The sequence below is a fragment of the Papio anubis genome, chromosome 1, assembly GCF_008728515.1.
Source record: "Papio anubis isolate 15944 chromosome 1, Panubis1.0, whole genome shotgun sequence".
In the NCBI taxonomy this organism is placed as follows: Eukaryota; Metazoa; Chordata; class Mammalia; order Primates; family Cercopithecidae; genus Papio; species Papio anubis.
The window spans coordinates 648,272-669,540 of record NC_044976.1 but is presented as its reverse complement, the minus strand read 5'-3'; the positions used below and the strand labels follow the sequence as shown (position 1 = coordinate 669,540).

At 55.6% G+C, this 21,269-nt stretch overlaps 1 protein-coding gene across 1 annotated transcript in view; it reads left to right on the top strand.

Annotated features, from left to right (window-relative positions):
• The window catches only part of SSU72 (SSU72 homolog, RNA polymerase II CTD phosphatase), a 33,803-nt gene extending 12,534 nt beyond the window's left edge, over nt 1–21,269 (top strand). The window contains exons 3-5 of the mRNA XM_003890973.4: nt 18,038–18,177; nt 19,038–19,156; nt 20,778–21,269. Of these exons, the coding sequence (XP_003891022.1) occupies nt 18,038–18,177; nt 19,038–19,156; nt 20,778–20,879 (361 nt within the window). The 3' untranslated portion in view covers nt 20,880–21,269. The remainder of the gene's footprint in view (nt 1–18,037; nt 18,178–19,037; nt 19,157–20,777) is intronic.

Sequence of the window (21,269 nt, the reverse complement as noted above, 5' to 3'; positions counted from 1 at the left end):
GCACACACACAGCCTGAGACAGAGTGTTTTAAAGTCCTCAATAAATTTTGGCCAGTTGTCCTATTAGTATTGTAATACTTAATTTATTTTATTTATTTTTTTAGATATGGGTCTTGCTGTGTTACCCAGGTTTGTCTCAAACTCCTGGCCTCAAGTGATCCTCACACCTTAGCCTTCCAGAGTACTTGGATTATAGGCGTGAGCCACTGTTCTCAGCTTTCATTTCTTAATGAAAATCTCCTTGACTTTCTGTGAGGTTACCTGCTGGTAAACCCATGCTAAAGTCAAAAAATCCTACAATGAACCGTAGTAAGTTAGAGACTGTCTGTATTTGGCTATACATAGCTGATTGTTTTTTTCCCCACAAGCCAGAAGTGAGCCTGAGGGGTTGAGGGACTTGCTGCCTCTGAAATCCTTGGGGATTGTCGAGGGCACGAGTCTAGGTTTGCAGCACTGGGATGCGAACCGTCTGTAAAGTTAAATGAGGCCCTGCGTGGGGGCCACGCCTGCACTCCCAGCCTAGGGAGACCCAGGCAGGAGGCTCACTTGAGCCCAGGAGCCCGAGGCCAGCCTGGGCAACATAGCAAGCCTCCATCTCTACAAAAAACACAGAACTGAAGTGGGTGTGGTGGACACTCCTCTGGTCTCACAGCCACTCAGAAAGCCGAGGCAGCAGACCACTTGAGCCCAGCAGGCTTCATTGAGCTGTGATTGTGCCGTTGCACTCCATCCAGCCTGAGGAAGAGAATAAGACTGTCTCTTTTCAAAAAGTTTCGTGTCGACATTTTCTTTTTTTCTTTTTTTTGAGACAGTCTTGCTCTGTCGGCCAGGCTGGAGTGCAGTGGTGCAATCTCCGCTCACTGCAAGCTCCGCCTCCCGGGTTCACGCCATTCTCCTGCCTCAGCCTCCTGAGTAGCTGGGACTACAGGCGCCGCCACCTCGCCCGGCTAGTTTTTTGTATTTTTAGTAGAGACGGGGTTTCACCGTGTTAGCCAGGATGGTCTCGATCTCCTGACCTCGTGATCTGCCCGCCTCGGCCTCCCAAAGTGCTGGGATTACAGGCGTGAGCCACCACACCTGGCCTGTATCGACATTTCCTTTTGAGAATTAATAGTATATATACATGGGACTGGATGCAGCGGCTTACACCTGTAATCCCAATGCTGGGAGACCAAGGCAGGTGGATCACCGGAGTTCAGGAGTTTGAGACTAACCTGGCCAACAGGGTAAACCCTGTCTCTACTAAAAGTACGAAAAGCCAGGTGTGGTGGCTCACGCCTGTAATCCCAGCACTTGGGGAGGCCGAGGCGGGCGGATCACCCAAGGTCGAGAGTTTGAGAGCCGCCTGACAAACACGGAGAAACCCTCCGTCTCTACTAAAAATTAAAAATTAGCCAGGCATGGTGGTGCATGCCTGTGATCCTAGCTACTCATGAGGCTGAGACAGGAGGATTGCTTGACCCGGGGGATGGAGGTTGCGGTGAGCTGAAGTTGCGCCATTGCACTCCAGCCTGGGCAACAAGAATGAAACTCTTATCTCCAAAAAAAGTACAAAAAGTAGCTGGGTGTGGTGGCATACACTTGTAATCCCAGCTACTCGGGTGACTGAGGCAGGAGGGTCACTGGAACCCAGGAGGCAGAGGCTGCAGTGAGCTGAGATTGCCCCAGGACTCCAGCCAGGGCCACAGAGTGAGACTCTGTCTCAAGTAGTAGTAATAGTAGTAGTAGTATCTATACATGGACCGGGGTTTGAGCTCCCCTGATCTTCGTAGACAAATGGGAACTCTCCTGTGCAGGTTCTCTTGTTGGACGGACTGACCATTTTATCCAGAATCGTTTTGAGATGAAATGTACAAATCATGCACTTCCCTGAGTTGCGTGGGTTTCAGAACATTCATGGAGTTGCAGCCATCACCACAATTGGTTTTGAGGCAGTTTGGTCTCCCAGGGCCTTCAGCTGCTGCTGCCCATTCCCCACCCAGTGCCTATAGCTGCCTCCTGTGTTACGGATCCACCCATTCCACACCGTCCGGTTTATGTACAGCCTTTTGTTCTTTCACGGGGTGTGCGTGGAACTTTCTCAGTCCCAGATTTCTTTGCTGTGACTCTTCCTCGCTCGGCCCCAGTGGCACGTGGAGTAGAGCAGCTTCACGCCTGGTGTCCTGAGGGGCCTGAGCTTCGCTCCGAGGGTCACGTGCAGAGTCTTCTCTATTTTTTTTTTCATTTTACACTGACGCCACTTTCCATAGATGAACTTTCTTGCGGGATTCTTTCATTTTTGATTGAAAGGAGTCTGGTTAAGCCATCCCAAGCTTGCTTGGAGTGCCTTTGGGGGGAAGAGAAGTGACTTCTGTTTCTAAGTTAATGAATGGCCAGTTTGACCTAATGAAGTGTCACTCAGCTCAGTAAGGGGGTCCAGGCAACAGCCGCTGGCCCAGAAGGTAGAGGAGGAGGGAGAGGCTCCCTCTTGCTTCAGGGCAGCGCATTCAGCCGCATGAGAAAGTATGTGGGAGTCTCGCAGGGTCCTACAGAAAGTTCGTCTTGTGTGTATTTCAGTTAGTGAAGGTTTACTAGCTTTTTGTGTTACGAACTGCAAAACCGCTTGTCTTTAAAAGCAAGTAAATGTGTAGCTCTAAATGTTAACGTGACTCTTTTCCTGTGAAACGCAAATGCATTGAACAATTTCCTGGGTCTTGTCTGGCTGCGCAGCTAGAGACCAAGCCTGTGTCTGGCATACCGTTCGTCCTTCTCTTGTGGAGTTTTTTCTAATTACATTTGGGGTTTGGATTGTTGTTATTATTATTTGGTTTTGAGGCAGGATGTCTCTCTGTTGCCCAGGCTGGAACGTAGTGGTGCTGTCGCAGCTCACTACAGCCTGGGCATCCCAGACTCAGGTAGGTGATCCTCCCACGTCACCGTCCCCAGCAGCTGGGACCACAGGCCCATGTCATGCCCAGCGGCTTTTTTTTTTTTTTTTAATTGAGATGGAGTCTCGCTCTCTCCCCCAGGCTGCAGTGCAGTGGCCTGATCTTGACTCACTGCAAGCTCCGCCCCCTGGGTTCGAGCGATTTTCCTGCCTCAGCCTCCCAAGTAGCTGGGGTTACAGGCATGTGCCACCACGCCTGGCTAATTTTTGTACTTTTAGTAGAGACGGGGTTTCGCCACATTGGCCAGGCTAGTCCTGACCTCAAGTGATGAGCTCTCCTTGGCCTCCCAAAGCTCTGGGATTACAGGGGTTGCCACTGCACCTGGCCTGTGTTTTAAATTACTCATTTGTTCATGTCCGTCCTCTGAATTCATTGTCTTTTAGGTTAACTTCTGTATCTGCCCACTTCCCTGTGGACGTTTCCTTGTCTCAGAGTAAAATTTGGTAGATTTCTTTTTTGAGACAGAGTCTCACTCTGTCGCCCCTGCTGGAGTGCAGTGGCATGATCTCGGCTCACTGCAATCTTTGCCTCCCGGGTTCAAGCGATTCTCCTTCCTCAGCCTGCTGAGTAGCTGGGATTACAGGTGCGGCGTACCACCACGCCTGGCTAATTTTGGTATTTTTAGTAGAGATGGGATTTCACCATGTTGGCCAGACTTGTCTCAAAACTCCTGACCTCAGGTGATCCACCTTTTTTGGCCTTCCAAAGTTTTGAGATTACAGGTGTGAGCCACTGTGTCCAGCCCCATGTGTATATGCTAATCCAGATAAATAGTATAATTCCCAAAAAGGAAATGCTGATGTGAAGCTTTAGTTATTTATTTACTTACTGTTTTGAGACGGAGTCTCGCTCTGTCGCCCAGGCTGGAGTGCAGTGGTATGATCTCCGCTCACTGCAAGCTCTGCCTCCTGGTTTCACGCCATTCTCCTGCCTCAGCCTCCTGAGTAGCTGGGACTACAGGCGCCCGCCACCCCTGGCTGATTTTTTGTATTTTTAGTGGAGATGGGGTTTCACCGTGTTAGCCAGGATGGTCTCGATCTAACCTTGTGATCTGCCTGCCTCGGCCTCCCAAAGTGCTGGGATTACAGGCTTGAGCCACCGTGCCCCGCCGAAACTTTTAAAAAGAGGCAGTCTTACTGTCTTGCCCAGGCTGGAGTTGGAGTGCAATGGTGTGATCAAGGCTCACTGAAGCCTCTCGGGCTAAAGTCATCCTTCTGCCTCAGTTTCCTGAGTAGCTGAGACTCCTGGCTCTTCTTTGTATTTTTTGTAGAGATGGAGTCTTGCTATGTTGCCTAGACTGGCCTCCAACTCCTGACCTCATGTGATCTGCCTGTCTCGGCCTCCCAAAGTGCTGGGATTACAGGTGTGAGCTACCATGCCCAGCCCAGAAATGATCTTTTTTTTTTTTTTGTGACAGAGTCTTACTCTGTCACCTAGGCTGGAGTGCAGTGGCACGATCTCGGCTCACTGCAAGCTCCACCTCCCGTATTCATGCCATTCTCCTGCCTCAGCCTCCGAGTAGCTGGAACTCCAGGCGCTTGCCAGCATGCCCAGCTAATTTTTTTTGTATTTTTAGATGCAAAAATACACTGCGCCCGGCCTTTATTTTATTGTTTGAGTCTTGCACTGTCGCTCGGGTTGGAGTGCAGTGGCGTGATCTCGGCTCACTGCAACCTTCACCTCCCAGGTTCAAATGATTCTCCTGCCTCAGCCTCCCAAGTAGCTAGGCTTATAGGCAGCAGCTGTGTTTTAAAATCATTTTGGGAAGGTATTTGTCAAACAAGTGAATATGTTCCTAAGCTAGACACCGATTCCCAGAGAAACTCTGATCTTGGGTTTTAAAAAAACATTCATGCCGGCCGGGCGCAGTGGCTCACGCCTGTAATCCCAGCGCTTTGGGAGGCCGAGGTGGGTAAATCACAAGGTCAGGAGATCAAGAGCATCCTGGCTAACATGGTGAAACCCCATCTCTACTAAAGAAAAAAATATAGGCCGGGCGCGGTGGCTCAAGCCTGTAATCCCAGCACTTTGGGAGGCCGAGACGGGCGGATCACGAGGTCAGGAGATCGAGACCATCCTGGCGAACACGGTGAAACCCCGTCTCTACTAAAAATACAAAATAAAAACTAGCCGGGCGAAGTGGCGGGCGCCTGTAGTCCCAGCTACTCGGGAGGCTGAGGCAGGAGAATGGCGTGAACCCAGGAGGCAGAGCTTGCAGTGAGCCGAGATCACGCCCCTGCACTCCAGCCTGGGCTACAGAGCGAGACTCTGTCTCGAAAAAAAAAAGCATTCATGCTAAAATGTAAATTACAGCCTTAAGATATTTCAGTTAAGGCCAGAGATACTGGCCTGCTCTGCTCATCAGAGACGGCAGAGGTAGAACGGAGCTGATTGGCTGAGGTAGTCGCTGGTGGTCACTTGAGGGTCTGGACAGAGTAGAGCTGTGCTGTGCCGTCATCTTCAAGAGCTATCCCGGGGTCCGGACCCACAAGCCTGTGAGTTTTCACCTAGTCTGCAGCAGGTGACATGCTGTTTGCAAAGTGGTTTCGTGGTGGCTGCAGACGCAAGGCCGTGGTGGACCCCCCAGAGCTGGCCTTAGCCTTGCGTGGCTCTGCGTTGAGGCTGTGGTTACAGTTGGGTGCCCAGCAGCTCCGGAGATCCTCGGCCATGAGACCTTTTCCGGGGGTTGCTGAGTTCTGTTTGTGCAGCCTCTGTGGTTTGCCAAAAAGCATTCTCTATCAAAATGAATTTTTTGTTTTTCTTGAGACAGTTTTTGCCCAGGCTAGAGTGCAATGGTGTGGTCTCAGCTCACTGCAAGCTCCGCTTCCCGGGTTTAAGTGATTCTCCTGCCTCAGCCACCCCCGGTAGTTGGGATTACAGGCACCTGCCACCATGTCTGGCTAATTTTTTGTAGTTTTAGTAGACGGGTTTCACCATGTTGAAGTGATTCTCCTGCCTCAACCTCCTGAGTAGCTGGGACTACAGGCACATGCCACCAGGCCTGGCTAATTCTTTGTATTTTTAGTAAAGGCAGAGTTTAGCTGTGTGAGCCAGGATGGTCTCCATCTCCTGACCTTGTGATCTGTCCGCTTTGGCCTCCCAAAGTGCTGAGATTACAGGCGTGAGCCACCGTGCCCGGCCAAACTTTTTATATTTTTCGTAGAGATGGGGTTTTGCCATGTTGGCCAGGCTGGTCTCAAATTCCTGGCCTCAAGTGATCCACCTGCCTTGGTCTCCCATAGTGCTGGGATTACAGGAGTGAGCCACCACGCCTGGCCTCAAGTGAATTTATTTTTTTGAGACAGGGTCTTGCTCTGTCTTTGACGCTGGAGTTCAGTGGCACCATCATGGCTCCCTGTAACCTCATGTCCCTGGGCTCAAACAGTCCTCCGCCTCAGCCTCCTGAGTAGCTGGGACTGCAGGCATGAGCCACTACGCCTGGCCTGATTTATTTATTTTTTTTTGAGATGGAGTCTAGCTCTATTGCCCAGGCTGGAGTGCAGTGGCGCGATCTCGGCTCACTACAAACTCCGCCTCCTGGGTTCACGCCATTCTCCTGCCTCAGCCTCCCCAGTAGCTGGGACTACAGGCGCCCGCCACCGCCCCTGGCTAATTTTTTTTGTATTTTTAGTAGAGATGGGGTTTCACCGTGTTAGCCAGGATGGTCTCGATCTCCTGACCTCGTGATCCACCCACCTTGGCTTCCCAAAGTGCTGGGATTGCAGGCGTGAGCCACCGCGTCCGGCCCTGATTTTTTCATTTTTAGTAGAAAGGTTTCACCATGTTGCCCAGGCTGGTCTTGGACTCCTGAGCTCAAGCAGTCTGCCTGCCGTGGCCTCCCAGAATGCTGGGATTACAGGTATGAGCCACTGTGCCCAGCCCAAATGTATTTCTTGATATGCTGATGTGGAAGCAGTAGCTGGCAAGCTTGTGTGACATAGGGTGGTGAGTGGATCCCAGTGCATTCAGGGGTCCCAGAGCATAGCGCTCTGCACAGCCGTGGTCGGTTCACCTGCCGTTCTCACCCCATCCTGCATTCGGAGCTGCTGTCCACACGTGTGGCCCGCTTGGGTGTTCTTGTCACCCACATGCACGATGCTCCCTCCAGACGGGCATGTCACAGCCGCTGCCTGGCCCTGCAGCACTGGTTCTTCCTTTCTTGGCCGAGGTGCCGCTGCCGAGGCTGTTGGCCTCTGGGTCAGCGCCCTGGGCAGTCACTGTGCTGAGCTGCAGCTCTGTCCTCCCTGGAGCGAGGCTCCCGGGAGCTCCACCAGCACCGCCAAGGCTGTCTCATCCCTGCCACGCACCAGGACCGCAGAGACCGGAGCCTCCTGTGGCGGTGCTTTGTGTTTTGCCATGGAAACGGATTGACCCAGCTCTAACCTGACCTTTGATACCTCTGCCCTCCCCTCTGATGTGGGGAGTCTTCTGTGTCTGTGGCAGGGGCACAGCTGTCGGGTTCTGCGTGTTCCTGTGTGTCCCATCCCTCCCCGTGGGTGTGTCTGTCGGGGCAGCAGCACTTGGCGTGCTCTGGGAGGAGTCATACGTGCAGGGAAGATGGTGTGGCCTTCCGGGGAAGGACCAAGGCTTCCACGGAGCAAGGAACACCTTCGGGAGACTTGATGTCAAGGAAGTCTCTGCTACCAGCCACGGTTTGCAAAGGAGAGGCTGAGGGCGGTGGTTGGGGGTGCGTGGGGCTGGCGCCGGCAGCACCTGACCCAAGATGGTGCTGGGCTAGCCGTGGCTCTTGTTCTGATGGCCCAGTGCCTGTGGCCAGCATGCTGCACCCGACGTGGCTTTTCTTCAGGCCGTGGTGGGACAGTGTGTGGTCCCTGGTGCCAGCCACACCGGCATGGCAGTGCCTGTGGGTACCCTTTCACGTCCCCCATGACTCCGAAAGGGGCCTGGGCCTCATAGCAGGGCAGTGTGGCCCCGGCCTCTCTGGGCTCTCCTGTGGGATGGGCAGCTGGGGGCGGCTGCGCTCATTCTAACTCCCCGGGATGCTCTGGTCCCACTAAGGCCCCTAAGGAGTGAAAGGAGAAAATGTTGGTAAAGAAAAGCTGTACCGAGCTGTGTTTGGGGCGTTTCCTGGTATGTCCTGGCACCTCGGGGTCCTGGGTGGTTTATCCCAAGAGCAGCCACGTCATATGGGTGTGGGTGGGCGGCGAGGGCTCGTGGGGACCCCTGAGTGGTCCCGATCTGCCTCGTGCTCAGCTTCGCTTTTTGCTGATGGTGAATCTCAGACCCGCTCCTCTCCCTGGGGCTGCACCTCCTCCTCATTTCTCTTCAGAGCCCCTGGCCGCTGATCCGTGGTCTCCGTGGCCACCTCACGTCCCCCAGACCTGCTGAGTTCTCACCACTGACATAGCCTGGTGGTCCCCAGGAGGATCCCTGCCGGGGACAGTCCATAGTGACCACTGACCTCTGGATGGGGTCTTTACCCTCCCGGGGACAGTCCGTAGTGACCACTGGCCTCTGGATGGGGTCTTTACCCTCCCGGCGACAGCCCGTAGTGACCACTGTTCTCTGGATGGGGTCTTTACCCTCCCGGTGACAGTCCGTAGTGACCACTGGCCTCTGGATGGGGTCTTTACCCTCCCGGCGACAGTCCGTAGTGACCACTGGCCTCTGGATGGGGTCTTTACCCTCCCGGCGACAGTCCGTAGTGACCACTGGCCTCTGGATGGGGTCTTTACCCTCCCAGGGACAGTCCGTAGTGACCACTGTTCTCTGGATGGGTCTTTACCCTCCCGGGGACAGTCCACAGTGACCACTGGTCTCTGGATGGGGTCTTTACCCTCCCGGGGACAGTCCGTAGTGGCCACTGGCCTCTGGATGGGGTCTTTACCCTCCCGGGGACAGCCCGTAGTGACCACTGGCCTCTGGATGGGGTCTTTACCCTCCGTTTTTCAGTACAGTTCAGCTGCATTGTTAGGAGAATGTCACGCTGCCAGCGTCCTTCAGACGGGGCCTGCTCCAGTGCATCCGACAGAGACGGAGTCTCGCCGTGTCCCCAGGCTGGAGTGCAGTGGCGTGGTCTCGGCTCACTGCCAGCGCCGCCTCCCAGGTTCACGCCATTCTTCCTCATCAGCCTCCTGAGTAGGTGGGACTACAGGCGCCCGCCACCACGCTGGCTAATTTTTTTTTTTTTTTGTATGTTTAGTAGAGACAGGGTTTCATCATGTTAGCCAGGATGGTCTCAATCTCCTGATCTCACGATCCACTGGCCTCGGCCTCCCGAAGCGCTGGGATTACAGGCATGAGCCACCGTGCCCGGCCATACCTGGCTAATTTTTTTGTATTTTTAGTAGAGATGGGTTTCAACATGTTAGCCAGGATGGTCTTGATCTCTTGACCTCGTGAGCCACTGTGTCCGGCCGACAACTTTTTTTTTTTTTAAAAGGTTGTCTTCCGAAGCTGAATTTCCTGGTAAAACAACTACTGTATTACTATTTTTTAATAATAACTAAATAACTGGAACGTCCTGGGGTAGAGATAAGAAATCCCTTATGTTCTTTCTGCTGAGGGGGCACAGAGAGGCCGAGCCGGAGACCCTTCTCGGCTGACAGCAGTGCTGAGGGTGAGGCTGCAGTTACAGATCCAGGGTTTCTGTCCAGAGTGAAGCTGCAGACCCCACGGGGCCATAGTGCAAAGATCGGCTTTCCTCCAACTAGAGTGTTTCAGGTTTAGTCTGGTTTTGTGTTGGAGAATAATTCACAATTTAAGAACTTTTTCTTGAAAACTTTAAAAAGTAAGTAATTTTTTTTTTTTTTTTTTTGAGACGGAGTCTCACTCTGTCGCCCAGGCTTGAGTGTAGTGGTGCGATCTTGGCTCACTGCAAGCTCCGCCTCCCAGGTTCACACCATTCTCCTGCCTTGGCCTCCCGAGTAGCTGGGATTACAGGCGCCCGCCACCACGCTCGGCTAATTTTTTGTATTTTTCTTAGTAGAGACGGGGTTTCACCGTGTTAGCCAGGATGGTCTCGATCTCCTGACGAGTTTCGCTCTTGTCACCCAGGCTGGAGTGCAGTGGCGCTAAGTTTTGTATTTTTAGTAGAGGTGGGGTTTTGCCATATTGTGACCAGGCTGTTCTCAAACTCCTGACCTCAAGTGATCCACCCGCCTTGGCCTCCCAAAGCGCTGGGATTACAGGAGTGAGCCTCCACGCCTGACCAGTCCACCATTTTTGTTACTTCCGAGTCTACTAAGCTTCAGTCTGATGAGACAGTGTGTGGTGATGCCATCTGTGGGGCTTCCTCCTCAGGTTGACTGAAAGAGTTCAGGCAGGAGACGCTGTCCTGAGGGCCATGGAGAGCGATCACTTGCAGGCACATGGCCCTGCCCTGGAGCTCGGGCTCTGAGCTGGGGGCTCAGGAGGAAGCACCCTGTGGGTGTGGGGCACAGCTCAGGCACCAAGACCCTGGTAGAAGGTGCTGTCAGTCACACCAGATCATTTTTCAGGAGGCCCCAAAATTGAAGGGGGTCCCAGGCAGGTTCCTGCTCCAGTGCCAGCACCTCCCAGCCCCTGAGGAGGAGGCCGCACAGGGGCCGTCACAGAAACTGCAGAGCTTCACTTCCGTAAGTACCAGTTTGTAGGGAGTGGTTTCCTTTGAGAAAATGGGACAGCCTAGTTCTCTGGTTTTCCCAGGGCCTCTTGAAGTGACCTCAGCTCCCCGTGCAGGTGCCGTTGAGGGAGCAGAGCCATCTGTGGCCCCGCGGCTGGTGTGGGTGGCCTGCCCTGGCGCAGCCGGCACCCTCCAGAGCATCTGCTGCTGTCCATTCGTGGCAGTGTGCCAGGTTGGAGCTCTGGTCAGCTTCATACTCGGTTTCCAGGGGAGTTGCTGATACATTAGTGGAAGATGTGGGGGTGCCTGCTTGGGGATCCCCTGAGTTGGAAGGTTCCTGATGAGTTTAGGGGCTGACTTTCCTGTGCTGTGTTGCTTTATGGACAGGATCTGAGTCACTGGGCTGCCCACACCGGGCCGTTCTTGGGAAAGGTGGTGGGTGGCCCAGAGTGGCCCTGCCTGTGTGGGGGGAGCACAGGCCTTGGGCCCTGCCACCCTCCCTCAGGCCCTCAGGGTGATGTGACGATGGGCAAAACGTTCAGGATGTCCCTGGACATGGTGCTGTGTCTCACGTGGGTTTGGGGCAGAGATAGTTTGGGCCGTTGGTGTCCACGAATTGGGACCCTGGTCAAGAAAGGCTGGCGGGCAGGATGGGAGCTCAGGAAGCAGCGCCCAGCTCAGCAGCTGCCAGGCTCCCCTCCCTGACCGCGGGGATGGGCTCAGCAGCGGCCAGGCTCCCCTCCCTGACCAGCGGGAATGGGCTCAGCAGCGGCCAGGCTCCCCTCCCTGACCAGCGGGGATGGGCTCAGCAGCGGCCAGGCTCCCCTCCCTGACCAGCGGGGATGGGCTCCGAGAAACCTGAGTGTGCAGGTTGCATTTGGTGCAGCTGGCACACACATGTAGATAGATTTGATTGCAAGTGAAATTGACTTTGTACTTCTCAATTCATTTTTTGCTGATTTTAGCACAACAAAAGCAGCTTGGGGGCTGTGATTTGGGGAGAAACTGCCCAGCGCATCTGCTCAGGGCCTCACCCTGCTGCTGTTCCCTCTGTGGCCTCTGGGGTCCTCCCTGTGCCTGGCAGGCCACACACTGAGTGTCTCCTGTGGGGCTTGTTTTTCTAGTTTTCGTTCCTGTGTTTTCGTTCCTACGAGTGGTGCTATTTGTACTTCCTGCAGCCCCTGGGAGGCGTGTGTGGCTTCTCCACGGCAGGGACTGCAGTCTTGTTTCTGCCCGCAGGGAGCACGTGTCCGTCCGGATCCAGTGTGTGCTTCAGGCTTTGCCTGGGGTGTGGACATTTAACCCACGTGGAAGGTCCCCGTGCAGCTGGCCTGGGGAAGCAGCCAGGCCCGCTCTGCCCTGTAGGGGCTGGTGAGGGCCCCGGCAACCTGGGGGTGCTGGCAGGACGGGAGCTGTCTTGGTGATGGATGTGTCCACAGCAGAAATGTGGGCCAAACTCAGCCCAGCTTAAGAGGAGTTCCTAGACCATGAGATGCCCCAAGGGTCTGTGCACCCAGCCCAGCAGGGAGGCGAGGGTGTGTGGTGGGTGATGGTTCAGTGGAGGGTTGGTGGGTGCAGCCTTCCCGCTGGTGAACCACCAGGCCTTCCGGCCAGCGCCGTCCGTGGTGCGGCGTCCTGCCCTGCCCTCACCATCCCTGGCTCCGGCAGGCTTGTCCTCCCTGGTGTGGTGCTTTGCTAAACCTCCGCCCTTCCTCCATCTTCCACAACAGAACAGTGCTGAGGCTCTGCTAGGCGAGATCACTGCCTTGTCCCGACTCCCTGGGCCCGGGACCATCCCTGGCAGGCACTTGAGGGGTGCCAGCAGCCCAGGGCCCGGGGCTCAAAGTCCTGTGGGTCTGGGGAGAGGCAAGGACCCAGGCACTGATTATCTGAGTGCTGGCAAAGGGCCTGTGGTGTCCACTGGTGTCTGGGAATTGATGGAGGGTCAAAAGCATTAGACTTAACCAAGAAAGTCATGGTTAGGGTTAAATGCATGTCAGCTGAAAATTGCCTGAATTAAAACTGAACAAACGTGCCTCAACTCGAAGGAAAAGAGCAGACATTCAGGATAACACACTGCGAAGAACCCTGAAGAGTGGCCCTTCTGAGGCACCAGCTGCCCTCCCGGGCTGGCGTGGAGGATGGCGGGAGTTGTCTGCAGGTTGGGTGCCATGTGGACTTGTCTTGGATGCCATGATTTTTATTTATTTTTATATATATATATATAATTATTTTTTTTATTTTTTATTTTTTGAGACACTCGCTCTCTGAGGCTGGAGTGTAGTGATGTGATCTTGGCTCCTGGCAGTCGCCACCTCCTAGGTTCAAGGTTCAAATGATTCTCGTGCCTCAGCCTCCGGAGTAGCTGGAATCACAGGTGTCCGCCACCACGCCCGGCTAACTTTTGTATTTTTAGTAGAGAAGACAGGGTTTCTCCATCTTTTTTTTTTTTTTTGAGACAGAGTCTTGCTCTTGTCACCCAGGCTGTAGTATAATGGTGCGATCTCGACTCACTGAAACCTCCACCTCCGGGTCCAAGCTGTTCTCCTGCTCAGCCTCCTGAGTAGCTGGGACTACAGGAGCCGCCACCACACTCGGCTAATTTTTTTGTATTTTTAGTACAGACGGGATTTCACCATGTTAGCCAGGATGGTCTCGATCTCCTGACCTTGTGATCCACCTGCCTCGGCCTCCCAAAGTCCTGGGATTACAGGCGTGAGCCACCGTTCCCGGCCATAATTTTTGTACTTTTGGTAGAGTACAGGGTTTTGCCATATTGGCCAGGCTGGTCTCGAACTCCTGACCTCAGATAAGCCGTCTGCCTCTGCCTCCCAAAGTGCTGGGATTGTAAGTGTGAGCCATCATGCCTGGCTGCAGCCTTTTCTTGTTTCTTTTTTTTTTTTTTTTCAGATAGGTTCTCTGTTGTTGTTTTTTTACGCTAGAGTGCAGTGGCATGATGTCTGCTCACTGTAGCCTCAACCTCTTAGGCTCAAGTGATCCTCTCACCTCAGCCTCCCTATTAGCTGGCATTACAGGCTTATGGCCCACACTGGCTAAATTTTTATTTTGATTTTTTATTTATTTATTTTTTCCGAAAGTCTTGCTCTGTCACCCAGGCTGGAGCGCAGTGGCACGATCTCTACTCACTGCAACCTCTGCCTCCCCGGTTCAAGTCATTCTCCTGCCTCAGCCCCTCGAATAGCTGGAATGACAGGCGTGCACCATCATGCCCAGCTAATTTTTGTATTTTTAGTAGAAATGGGGTTTCCCCATGGTGGCCAGGCTGGTAATTTTTTATTTTTTGTAGAGGCAGGATTTATTCTGTTGCTCTGTGTGGACAGGAAGCTTAGTTTGTTTCTCTGATGGTTAGTCCCCTGCAGAATTTTAACGCAATTCGGTGTTGAGGACAGTTTCTGTTGTGTGAGACAATATTCCAGATCTCTCTGGGTCCTTCCTGGATTCAAGGGATCCTCCTGCCTTGGCCTCCCGAGTAGCTGGGACCACAGGTGTGCGTCACAACCCAAGGTCTCTAGCACAAGCCTTGTTTTCCCATCCCCAGACTTGGGAGACCGTGCAGCCACACACTGGGGGAGGGTTCCAGACATCACGGTGGGGCGGGAGTGACACTGCCGGGGCAGGGAGGGCCAGGACGTTGCTCACGCTGGCTGGTGGCCCCTTGGCATTGGCCACACACACTCTACCCACGGGAATCTCACTCAAGGGTCTGATGGGCCAGCTTCTGTCTCTGCCACCGTCCAGAGGCCTCCGGGGTGAGTGGGAGGCCGCAGCCCTGGCTGGGTGAGCAGAGCTGCCCCTGTGTGTGGTCGCTTGTCCTTTCTCACCGTGGTCCACATGGAAGCCAGGGCAGAGGAGGGGCCTGTCCACTGCACCCCCCGACCCCAGCAACCCCCGCACCGTGGCTGCCACATCTCGCTTCTGGACAATTTTCTTGGCCCATCCCTGAGAGTTTCTTTCTTTTTTTTTTTTTTTTTTGTTTTTGAGATGGAGTCTTGCTCTGTCGCCCAGGCTGGAGTGCGGTGGCGCCATCTCGGCTCACTGCATCCTCCACCTTCCGGGTTCACGCCATTCTCCTGCCTCAGCCTCCTGAGTAGCTGGGACCACAGGCGCCCACCACCGTGCCCGGCTAGTTTTTTTTGTATTTTTAGATAGAGACGTGCTGTTTCACCCAGTGCTGTAGTCCAGTGGATGGATCTCGATCTCACTGCAAGCTCCGCCTCCCAGGTTTACGCCATCCGCCCGCCTCAGCCTCCCAAAGTAGCTGGGATTACAGGCGCCCGCCACCTCGCCCAGCTAGTTTTTTGTATTTTTTAGTAGAGACGGGGTTTCACCGTGTTAGCCAGGATGGTCTCGATCTCCTGACCTCGTGATCCGCCCGTCTCGGCCTCCCAAAGTGCTGGGATTACAGGCTTGAGCCACCACGCCCGGCGTCTTTTTTTTTTTGAGTCAGAGTCTTGCTCCTGTCGCCCAGGCCGGAGTGCAGGGGTGCGATTCTCCTGCCTCGGCCTCCAGTGTAGCTGGGACTAAGGCGCCTGCCACCATGCCCGGCTAATTTTTTATTTTTGATAGAGACGGGGTTTCACCATATTGGCCAGGCTGGTCTTGAACTCTTGACCTTGTGATCCACCTGCCTTGGCCTCCCAAAGTGCCATGATTACAGGTGTGAGCCACCGTGCCCAGCTGGGAGTTTATTTCTTAGATGTATGTTAACTTCAGCTGAGGCTCCTGTGTACCTCTGTTTCACGGCCTTTGAGCGTCGCCATCCTTTACTGAACGTGGTCCCTGAAGCTGCAGGGACGCTGCAGGGCCAGGTGTTCAGGCCAAGTGTCCAGCGGGGGCGGCTGATTCTAGGCATAGCAGGTCCTCTTCGCCTGCCCTGCCCTGGACCCTCTCTTGGCCCACTTTTCTGGGTAAATTTCAGGCCCCCATGGCCAGTTGGGGCCCTAGTGTGGGTCAGGCCCTCAGCCTGGTGCTGCCTTCGGCCCGGGCTGAGTCTTTCATTTCTTCCTTTGTGGGTTCAATGTTGAACGCTTTGCGTCAGTGGGACTCCTGCTGCGGGGCCTGGGTGGTGCAGGTGTTGTCGGGAAGATGGGACAGGTTTCCGTTCTGATGGCGCCTCTCTCCCCTTCCTCCCGCCCGGCAGTACTTAGGTTCTTCCTTCAGAAAGGATTTCCCATGACTTGAAGAGCAGGCTCTCACACGCAGGCCCGGAACCTGCTCAGCCTCCCCGTGGCCCTGAGCCTGTCTATTGAAGGCCCCGCCTCGCCCGCCAACGGCTCCTGTCCTCCTGCCTTGCTCTGAGCCTTTGCCTCGTGGGCACTCACTGGCCCCGTGGGTTTGCTGCTGGAGTTCAGGTGGGACCTCGCGTCCCTGTGAGCTCATGGTTCTTGTTCTTGTTGCCGAGGCTGGAGTACAGTGTCATGATCTCAGCTCACTGCAAGTTCTGCGTCCCAGGTTCAAGCTTCTCCTGCCTTAGCCTCCTGAGTAGCTGGGATTACAGGTGCGTGCCACCACGCCCGGCTAATTTTGTACTTTTGGTAGAGACAGGGTTTTACCATATTGGTCAGGCTGGTCTCAACCTCCTGACCTCAGGTGATTCACCCACCTTGGCCTCCCAAAGTGCTGGGATCACAGGCGTGAGCCACTGGGTCCGGGCTTTTTTGTTGTTGTTGTTGTTGTTTTCCACAGGGAGTCTCACTCGGTCGCCCAGGCTGGAGTGCAGTGGTGTGATCTCGGCTCACTGCAACCTCCACTGCTCAGGTTCAAGCAATTCTCATGCCTCAGCCTCCCAAGTAGCTGTAGCTGAGATTACAGGTGTGCGCAACCCCACTGGCCTAATTTTTGTATTTTTAGTAAAGATGGAGTTTCACCATATTGGCCAGGCTGGTCTCGAACTCCTGGACCTCAGGTAATCCATCTACCTTGGCCTCTCAATGTGCTGGGATTACAGGCTTGAGCCACCGTGCCCGGCCTCGAGCTCTTCTTTCTGCAGACTTTGATTCTCAGCGGCTAAAGGACTAAGTTTCCCAGAGATGGACCTGGGTGTCGTAACTGCTTCCAGGGGCCTCAGGGACACAGGTGGGACCCCGATGTGCAGGAAGAGACGCACATCAGGGCTGGGTGGGTGACTCCCACGCTGTGGGACCCCGATGTGCACATCGTGGGTGGGTGACTTCCACACTGCTGAGAGTGACAGGAACCAAGGATGCAGCTCAGGGTCAGATGCCTTTTCAAGTTAAACCTTAGATCAACCCCTTCAGTGTATCACAGAAACTGTTTTTGCTGCCCAGGAAGGCGAAGGCCGTTGAGTTCACTCGGAATTCCTGAGTCAGCCAGGCTGTTTCTCTGAAAGTGGTTGCTTGTCCCCGACCACCTGGAATGGCGCAGACCACGGAGCTCATCTTTGGGGACCCAGTCTCTCTTTTTGGGGCAGTGAGCCCCTTTCCTTGGGAACCCCTGAGGCCAGGCATGGCCACTGTGAATGGTGGGAGGGTGCTCCACCCTGAGGACCCCAGAGGCTCCTGTGGTCCCTTCCTGGGACTGCTGGGGCCTGTGTGTGTCAGCGTTCGCCCAAGGCCCCCTTTCAGCTGGGCTGGATGCCGAGTGCCTTCAGGCCTCATCCTGCCCTCCACCGTCCTGTAGGCAGTGAGGCTATGGCACCTCCCTCCTCGACTGTCTTGCCCTGTTGGTCTTTGTATCAGTGTTTTCCAGCCCGATTGCTGCTGAAGCTTCATTTCTTTTTCTTTTTGAGACAGAGTCTTGCTCTGTTACCCAGGCTGGAGTACAGTGTCACAATCTTGGCTCACTGCAACCTCAGCCTCCCGAGTAGCCGGGATTACAGGCATGTGTCACCACGTCTGTCTAATCTTTGTATTTTTAGTAGAGACGGCGTTTCTCCATGTTGGCCAGGCTGGTCTTGAACTCCTCGACCTCAGGTGATCCGCCCACCTTGGCCTCCCAAAGTGCTGGGATCACAAGTGTGAGCCGCTGGCCTGGCCTGAAGCGTCCTTTCTTTGGGTTTTCCAGTGTTCTTGACTGTTGTGGCTGAGCTAGACTTGGGACTTGGTTTCTGGGTGTGCTTTGCCTCTGCTGAGGGCTGAGGTTTCAGAGCCAGCATCACTGCCTGGGGAGCAGAGGGCGGAAGGAGGATCCGCCTGCGGACACACAGTGACTGAGGCCAAGGGCAGCCCGGGCCACGCCAGCGGCAAGGGAAGAGGTCTGGGTAGAAGGCTTCAGATGCTGGGGGGAGGGATGGGGGCGTCCTGCAGGCCTTGGGTCTTTTTGCAGAGTTGGGGCTCAGCGAGGAGCAAGCGCCTGCCATCGCCCGCTTTGTTTTCTGTGGGACCTGCTAGGACAGTGAGGCCCCTGGCTCACCAGGGCATGGCTCACCCCCTACAGCTGTCCAGGCCTGCGTCCCAGCTGCCCCTGCTGTGGGGCAGGGAAGGGGGCTGGGTGTCGAGGACACAGGCACTTGTAGGCTTCATACACAGATGCCTTTTCTCTGACATTCCTTAACTCCCATGTGTAGCTATACACAGAATGGGATTTTACATATGCTGGACAGAAATAAGAGAATCAAGCCCCGACCAGAAAGGTTCCAGAACTGCAAAGACCTGTTTGATCTGATCCTCACTTGCGAAGAGAGAGTGTATGACCAGGTGGTGGAAGGTGAGGAGGTGGCTGTGCTGGGCTGGGCCCCAGCAGCTCTCACAGGGTCTGGGGATGCCTGCGGGGCCCCACCCTGACCAGCACAGCCCATCTAGAGCGGCGGGGGCGGGCCAGACCTGTGTGCAAAACACGCTGGGAGGCAGGCAGGGCCGCTGGTCACTGACCACCCATGTGCTGGCTGCGGCCTTTCATGGGCTTGAGGGGCCTGTTTTTTGTTTGGTGTTTTTTTTTTTTTGAGACAGAGTCTTGCTCTGTCACCCAGGCTGGAGTGCAGTGGCGCGATCTCAGCTCACTGCAAGCTCCGCTTCCCGGGTTCAGGTGATTCTCCTGCCTCAGCCTCCCGAATAGCTGGGACTACAGGTGTGAGCCAACACGCCCAGCCAATGTTTGTATTTTTAGTAGAGACAGGGTTTCACCATGTTGGCCAGGATGGTCTTGAACTCCTGACCTCAAGTGATCCACCCGCCTTGGCCTCCCAAAGTGCTGGGATCACAGGTGAGAGCCACCGCGCGGGGTCCATTTTTCACGCGGGTCGACCCTCGAGCTGGCGTGGAGCAGGGAGGGCTGGTCTTTAATGGCGGGGAAGGGCTGCAATGCCAGCTGCGCTTCACTCCAGGACTGGCCGGTGGGTGGGGAGTCCCAGACCAGCTTTTGCTGAGTCGGAGATTTGCTGAGGTTTCCTCGAACCATCAGCTGCCTTCGGTTTGAGGCTCAGTCTTTGTGCTCCCCAATCTGCAGAGTCCAGAAACCACCGGGGCTGGGCTGGGCCAGGGGCCGGCAGAGCCAGGGACTCAGCCACATTGACTGCCTGTTCCCTGGTTCTGGAGCCTCTGACGTCTGTGTCACCTTGTCCCAATCAGATCTGAATTCCAGAGAACAGGAGACCTGCCAGCCTGTGCACGTGGTCAACGTGGACATCCAGGACAACCACGAGGAGGCCACCCTGGGGGCGTTTCTCATCTGTGAGCTCTGCCAGTGTGTGAGTACCCGGTGGGCGCCCTGTGGAGCCGAGGCCATGACAGAGGGGCGTGGCCGAGGCCGTGACAGGGACGTGGCCGAGGCCGTGACAGAGGGGCGTGGCCGAGGCCGTGACAGGGGCGTGGCCGAGGCCTGAGGCTGGCCCTGCTGCTTGGGGCGGGGTCTCTGCTCAGCTCGCTTGTGTCAGGGGTGCCCGCTGGTAGTTTAGAGAGAGTCACTCCCCAGCCTTGGCACAGGAGCCCCCCCGCCCATGCCCTCTGCTCAGCGGAGACGTGCTGCGCAGTGACCTGCCCAACACGGGCTTAGTCCGCCTCCCAGGACACAGGCTCCAGGGAACGCCTGGTACTTTGCCTCTTCCCCTTGGTGGACACAGCCCTGCTTCAGCGAGCAGAGCACGGAGCTCTCCTGGATGTGGTGCGGTCGGAGATGTGCCCCACGTGAGCCTGGAGGCTGCCAAGGGCGCTGTGTCCGCCGTCCACCCCGGACTTGGCCTTCTGCACACCTGCCTTCCCCCGTGGGCCCTGCGTGTCCCCCTTGCACAGAGGGGCCGGGGCACACCAAGGCTTCTGTCGCCACCCTGCTGTGGCATGGAGGGGCTGGGCTGAGATGAAAGGACCTGCCTGAGGAGAGCCCCACGCACCGTCCCGCCTCTGCCTCTGTGATCTGTGATTTGATCAACTGTGAAAAACAGGACAGCTTCACCGAGAGAAAACGGGGTTTGGAAAGCCCAGGAGCCAGGCGGGCCGGCGCTGGGAGAAGCTGCCGTGTGGCTGCAGGCGCCTGCGCTCTGCCCACCCAGCATGGCTTCTGGTCCCCACGTGCCTCCCGGTCCAGCGTGGATGTTGAAGCGCCAGGGATGGTCTTCACGATCGCTGGGCAGGAGAAAAGGCCACAGGGAAAGTCTCGTCCCAGAAGTTGTTGTGTGATTTCTGCTTGGGTCACGTTGGCCAGAGCTGAGTCACAGGCCACTCCTTGCTTAGAGGCACTGGGTGCTGTCCCCGGTTGGGGACCAGGGTCAGTGGAGATGGCGAGTAACGAGCTGCCAGTGCCAGGGCAGGTGTGCTCAGGAGCCGGGTCTGCTCACTGCAGGGCAGCAGCCCTCAGCCAGGGGCTCTGGTGGATGGAGGCCAGGATGCTGCCAGGACGCTCCAGTGACCAGGCTGCCCCCACCACAGGGCATGGGTCAGGGTCCTCTCTGGGTCTCTGGGCACCGCACCTTTCCCTGCCCCCGTTTGCTCGTTGGCGGTGAGGGCACGCTGGTGGTGAGGGCTGGTCGGCCCCGCTGTGCGCGTGTGGGCCTGAGTCCTGGCCACCAGGTTTCAGTGCTGGGCGCCTCTCAGAATCCAGCTCCACGCTCCTCCCAGCTTCAGGTTCTGTGAGGGTCGGTGGGGAGGTGGGGGCTGCCTCCGGCTCCACACCAGGTGAGGGCCTGGGGCTGCCCAGGAAGCTCTCCCCTTGCAGCCTCCAGCCATCCTGGGGAGGCAGCAGTGGTGGGGTGAGGGCCTGCCCGCCACCCTGGTTTTTGCTGGCTCAGGCCTGGCGTTTCCCTGGCGATCCAGGTGTTGAGGGGGAGCAGACAGGCGGGAGTGGGCAAGGTCCTCACCACGGTGCTGTCCTTGCAGATCCAGCACACGGAAGACATGGAGAACGAGATTGATGAGCTGCTGCAGGAGTTCGAGGAGAAGAGTGGCCGCACCTTTCTGCACACCGTCTGCTTCTACTGAGCCCAGCGCCCGCCTGGAGCCGCCTCTGGAGCTTCCTGTTCATACTTTTTCCTTCCTGACTTTGGTTTTTACTTACAGGTGTTCCGCTGGTGACGGTAGCATTACCCAAATAAACTGTGCATATGAAATGGGAGAGGAGATGCCAGAAGGCCAGATTAAAGCAATCAAGTTTTTTCTTTCCCACTTTTACTTATGAGCGGGATATTGATTAAAAAGGTTTTCTTCTTTAACCAGAAAGGAAAGACGATGGTTTGTGTGCACTTCCCGATGTACCTGTGTCTCCATGTGCCTGCCTTCCCTCCCTCCTCCCCACCCGGCTGGACTGTACACAGCCCTGCTGCGGCGTGTTGGGAATGACCTGGAATTGTCAATAAACAGATGCTGCTGTCA